At 37.1% G+C, this 6,575-nt stretch overlaps 1 protein-coding gene across 1 annotated transcript; it reads left to right on the forward strand.

The window, feature by feature from the left end:
* Positions 1 to 450: 450 nt before the first annotated feature.
* LOC132235130 (small ribosomal subunit protein eS27-like) lies at positions 451 to 752 on the forward strand (the record flags this gene model as incomplete). Its single annotated transcript, XM_059697030.1, has 1 exon — positions 451 to 752. A coding segment is annotated over one exon (273 nt), but the record flags the coding sequence as incomplete, so codon positions are not given.
* Positions 753 to 6,575: the final 5,823 nt, after the last annotated feature.

The following is a 6,575-nucleotide window of genomic DNA, read 5'->3' on the forward strand; positions in this document are numbered from 1 at the left end:
CACTAAAAATCATTTATTAATTACTCACAAAATATAGACTTTTCCCTAAAGAAATTTAAAGTACAGGAAAAGATATTATAGAAGATTATATAAAACTCTTGCTATTTTCATAGAGTGTGAACATTTTTGTAGAAATCCCAAATGGAAACCTAGAAAAGTTTTAAAAAATATTTTCTAAGTTCAATAAATGGCTCTTGCATTCCTTTAGGCATTAAATAGCATATTAAAAATATTTGATTTACTAAAGACTCCACCAAATAAAACTATTAAAAACCATAAACAAACACAGTAAAGTTTCAGGATACAAAATCAGTATACAAAAATCAATTGTGTTCCTATATACTAACAATTAAATTTCAGAAAAAGAAATGAAAAAAATTCATTTTATCCAAAAGAATAACACCTAGGAATAAACTTAACAAAGAATGTGAATGGCCTTTCCCGTGGTGACGACCTCCCCACGACAATCTGCCTCTCGCTAAGGATCTCCTCCATCCCTCTCCAGAAGAGGAGAAGAGGAAACACAAGAAGAAGTGCCTGGTGCAGAGCCCCAATTCCTACTTCCTGGTTGTGAAATGCCCAGGATGCTATAAAATCACCACCGTCTTTAGCCATGCACAAACAGTAGTTTTGTGTGTTGGTTGCTCCACTGTTCCCTGTCAGCCAACAGGAAGAAAAGCAAGGCTTACAGAAGGATACGCCTTCAGAAGAAAGCAGCACTAAAAGCACCTCAAATCAAGATGAGTGGGAAACCATCCAATATTTTGGATTAAAAAAATGTGAAAGACCTATGCACTGACAACTGCAAGACATCATTAAAAGAAATTTACAAAGACACAAAGAAATGGAAAAATATTCCATGTTCATGGATTGGAAGAATCAACATAGTTAAAATAGCCATACTACCCAAAGCAATATACAGATTCAATGCAATCCCAATTAAAGTCCCAATGACATTTTTTTAAAAAAGAAATAGAACAAAAATCATCAAATTTGTATGGAACCACAAAAGACCTCAAATAGCTAAAGCAACCCCAAGAAGAAAGAACAAAGCTAGAGGTATCATACTTTCTGACTTCAAATTATACTACAAAGCAGCAATAATAAAACAAAACAAAACATGGTACTGGCAGAAAAAACAGACACATAGACCAATGGCACATAAATGAGAACCCAGAAATAAACCCATCTATATATGGGCAAATAATCTTCAACAAAGGAGCCAAAATATACAATGGAGAGAGAAAATGCCTCTTCAATAAATGGTACTGGAAAAATTGGAAATCCACATGCAACAGAATGAAAATAGTCTGTCACCATTCACAAAAATTAATTCAAAATGGATCAAAGACCTAAATACAAGACCTGAAACAATAAAATACATAGAAGGAAACATAAGTACTAATCTTATGGAATTTGGTCTTAGAGGGGGTTTTATGAAATTGACCCCAAAGACAAGGGAGGTAAAACAATAATGAATGAAAGAGATTATATCAAACTAAAAAGCTTCTGAAGAGCAAAAGAAACCATCAGTAAAACAAAAAGGCAACTAATCAAGTGGGAGAAGATATTTGCAAACAATACCTCTGATAAGAGGTTAAAGAACTGATACAACTCAATAACAAAAACAATCCAATTTAGAATGGGCGGAAGACCTGAACAGACACTCCTCCCAAGAAAACATACACATGGCCAACCAATATATGAAAAAAATGTTCAATTCACTAGCTATAAGGGAACTGCAAGTCAAAACCACAATGAAATACCTGACACCTGACACCTGTTAGAATGGCAATTATCAACAAGATAAGTAATAACAAGTATTGGAGAGGTTGTGGAGAAAAAGAAACCCTCATACAATGTTGGTGGTAATGTAAATTGGTGCAGCCACTATGAAAAACAATATGGAATTTTGAAAAAGAGGAAGGAAGAGAAGGAGGAGAAGGAGGAGGAGGAGGAGGACGAGGAGGAGGAGGAGGAGGAGGAGGGAAAGAAAGCTACCATATGACCCAGCAATCCCTCTTCTTGATATCTACCAGAAAAAATTTGAAAACATTTATTCATAAAGATATATGTACCCCTACGTTCACTGCAGCATTATTCATGGTGGCCAAGACAGGGAAACAATCTATTCATTCCATGAATGATTGAATAAAGACGATGGAATACTTACTACTCCAGCATAAGAAAAGATAGAATATGACCATTTACGACAACATGGATGGATCTTGAGAATATCATGCTAAGTAAAATAAATCAAATGGAAAAAGACAGGAACTATATGATTTCACTCATATGTGGGATATAAAACAGAAAGAAAACAAATGAACAAACAAGCAAACAAAAACTCATAAACACAGACAACAGTTTTGGTGGTTACAGAGAGAAACGGGGGTGGAGGGAGAATGAAGAGTATAAAGGAGGTCAAATAAGTGGTGACAGAAGACTTGATTTGGGTGGTGAGCACACAATGCAACATACAGATGATGTATATAGAATTGTACACCTGAAACTTACATAATCTTATTAACTGATGTCACACCGACAAACATAATAAAATTTTTAAAAATACATAATTTAAAAAATATATGATAATGAGACATCATCCAGAAGAGTAATAAAGACATACCTGTGAAAAGAGGTTGACTGACTAAAATTAAGGCAGCCTCAAACCCCTTCATTTGTATGGGCTCCTCACAAGATTACAAATACTTTGGTATTTGTAATTTTGTATACTTTTTCTTTTTTTAAAAATACATTTTTACTGACTTTTTACAGAAAGGAAGGGAGAGGGATAGAGAGTTAGAAACATCAATGAGAGAGAAACATTGATCAGCTGCTTCCTGCACACCCACTACTGGAGATGTGCCCGCAACAAAGGTACATGCCCTTAATTGGAATCGAACCTGGGACCCTTCAGGCCGCAGGCTGACGCTCTATCCACTGAGCCAAACCAGTTAGGTGTATACTTTTTCTTGAAGAAAGCTTCCAAAGTTGCATAGACTGCAGACCCACAAAACCTGCATCTGCTACAGCAAAGGAATAACAATATGTAATTTCCATAAATGAGTACGATACTTGGGTGAGATAGTTCAAAATGTTACAACCAGAGAGATATACCAAGTTCCTAGATGACAAAACTCCATACTATTAAAATGTCAATTCTCTCAAATTAAGTGATTAAATGTAAGTGCAGTAAATATTCTAACAGTATTTAGAAAGCAGAGCAAAACTTTGGGAAAATCTGGGCGACATCTGGAAAAAATAAGAATCACTAGAAATTTTTGAAAAAGATAATTAAGTGAATGTGAGATGTAGGATTTTGGGGCAAATGACTATTTTTCCAGCTACAGAAAGTATTATAAACCTTCAATAATTGAAACAATGTGGTATGGGTACAAGAATAGACACCAAACGCTATGACTAGGTGAATTTTATGGTATGTGAGTTATATTAATACCTCATTAGTATTTCATAAGCAATATGTAGTCTATTACATCATTATGAATATAGAATACCAAAATATAATGTTATAAATAACTTTATTATAATAATGCTATTATATTTTTAAAGCATGACCAGTCAAATTACAGAAGAATTAGTAAGTTAAAAAACATAAGAAATAATCAACATCCCTAATAATAAAAGAAATATAAATTAAAGCAATAAGGATATACTATTTTTACCAATCAAAATAATGGGGTGATAGTTTTTTTTTAAATATATTTTATTGATTTTCCACAGAGAGGAAGGGAGAGAGACAGAGAGTTAGAAACATCGATCAGCTGCCTCCTGCACATCTCCCATTGGGGATGTGCCCGCAACCCAGGTACATGCCCTTGACCGGAATCGAACCTGGGACCCCTCAGTCCGCAGGCCGACGCTCTATCCACTGAGCCAAACCGGTTTCGGCAGGGTGATAGTTTTTAAATAACAGTTTTCACTGCTGTAGAAGTATGGTAAGACAGATATTCTCCTATATTGAAGGTGGGGGTGCAAATTAGCACAGCCTTTCTTGAAGGCAGTATAGCAATATATATTAATAGAGTAATACTCTGCTTCAGTGGTATTGCTTATAAAAATATCACCTAGGAAATTCATGCTAAATATGAGGGGAAAATCATTATATACAAAGACCCACATTTCATTATTATGTATGACACTGAAGAAATAAAACATCTTAAATTTCAGTGACAGTGAAATAGTTAAGCATGCTATAGTGTACACACTTGATGGGATATTATGCAACAGCTGAAATAAATTGTATATTCATATGGGAAATTATTATCACATGATAGCATGAGAAAAATGAGAGCACAAAACTGAATCAACAATATGATCAAAACTAAACTCAACTTTTTCTTTTCTTTTTTTTTTTGTATTTTCAAATTATTTTGAATAAACCACATTTATAAAATTTCCAAAATTTCTAAAAGAAATGACAAAACAGTGATAGAAACTATAATTCCAGGCACCATATGATGTGTGGTTTATGGCTGCTATAATGAGCACTAGATATATTCAGAGAAGAGTTTAAACTGAGTGTTTCAATGTTTCATCTGCAGGTGACTTGGAGTTTCAAGGATTTCCTTCCCTGCCCCCTAAAAGAAGTCATTCAATGAACTCTTATTTAGCGACCCCTCGGCCCTGGCATATACAAATCAAAAACCAAAAAATTAGTAATAATGTACATCTCAATCCATTTTATGAGATATGATATATTTTTCCTTCAGTCCTAAGTCTGTTCTACAACTAAGTTTAAAATAAACATTTACTCCTCAAACTATTTCCGACCTAGATTTGTTAAATGTTTTAAAAATAAAGTTAGTATATAAGCTACTTTAAATGATCACAAGTAGGATCAAATAGGGGAATCTCTTTAAAGATCAGTAGGTGAGCACAATCCTATGACACAGGCTTTAACCCCGCCAAGCATCCTGGGAGATGATGCTAACACTGCTGGGACCACCCTTAGAAGCTTGTAGAAAACATGGCTCTATTAGGGGAAGAGTGGATGCCAGAACTGCCAGAGCAGACAGGAACATATAGGTCCACATAATGGTCTAGAGCAGACATGCTAAGCCAGGTCAGAAAACTCCCCTGCCAACAATGTTCTGTGGGAGAGCCCAGAGGACACTGGTTAAAAACAGGGAAAGCACTGGGATGAGAGGCGCCAGCGTCACTGAGAAGGTCAGTGTGGCTGTCTTCCTTAGGCTTGAACTGCTTACAGAGCTGGGCTCCTTGATAGTGATCAGGATGATAGAGTCCTGAGGTTTAAAAAAAGGGGGGCGGGGGGAAAGCAGGTCGTGGGCAATTATCATAGTGACTGGCAAGGTTAGATGCAAGGTATTGGTGATGTGGGGGAGGTGTCTGACCCACTGAGATATGGAGATGATTAACAGAACACAGCATCTTAGGGACAAGATGGGTCAACAGCCACTAAGCATATTGCTCAAACTATACAATCAAAAGAAATCAAGCCTGGATCTTCAGGAGAGGAGACTGAGCAGTCTCCACAATAAAAAAATTACCATACCCTGTCTAGTTCTAGATCTGAGCCATTACTCAGGCTGGGAACCCACTGCCTGGGTCCCAGGAGAAAGAATCCCGTGACACATGGCAAGTCCTTCCCCAAAAGGGGCGTATAGCCATTTACTCCAATACATTGGAAAAGAAGCATTCCCAGATATTTCAAGGACACAGGGTCTGAATTAACATTGATTCTCAGGGACCTAAATAGTCTTTGTGCTGCACCCCCATCCCATCCCAGTTAGAAGGGGCACTTTTACAAGCCAGGTAACAAATGAAGTACTGGTTTCAAGGACCAGCCAGCAGTGCATAAATGTATAACTGGAATGGAAATTCTTTTTTTTTTTTTTAAATACACTTTATTGATTTTTTAACAGAGAGGAAGGGAGAAGGATAGAGAGTTAGAAACATCGGTCAGCTGCCTCCTGCACACCCCCTGGATGTGCCCTCAACCAAGGTACATGCTCTTGACCAGAATCGAACCTGGAACCCTTCAGTCTGCAGACCGATGCTCTATCCACTGAGCCAAACCGGTTAGGGCTGGAATGGATATTCTTGGCAGTTTGCAGAAAGCCCCACATTGGTTCCTTGGCCTGTGGGGCATAAGATACCCTAGTGGGCAAGGCCAAATGGAAACTCTGAAAGTGCCTCCCCTTGCCCCCAGTCTAGCTAGTAAATAAAAACAATATCACGTGGCAAGAAAAAGGGCGGAGATCACTGGCACCCTTGAATATCCCAAGGATGCAGTAGAGGTCCATATCCTATTTCATTTCACTGACTGGCCTGGTCTCCACACAAACTAGATGGATCCTGGAGGATGACCGTGCACCACTACAAATTCTGTTGAGCACTGGCCTCAACTGTACAGCAGATCCTCAAGTAATATCATTTCTTTCAACATAGTTTTGTTATAACATTGACAAGATGCCATAGGAACTTAACTCTTATTTATACCGATTAGCCTGTAGTAAAACTGATTTTGTTATACATTGTCTCACTTAAAGTCACTGCACCTAACAATGACAGTAAGAGGATTTACTGTCCCC

Source organism: Myotis daubentonii, chromosome 1 (genome assembly GCF_963259705.1).
Source record: "Myotis daubentonii chromosome 1, mMyoDau2.1, whole genome shotgun sequence".
In the NCBI taxonomy this organism is placed as follows: domain Eukaryota; kingdom Metazoa; phylum Chordata; class Mammalia; order Chiroptera; family Vespertilionidae; genus Myotis; species Myotis daubentonii.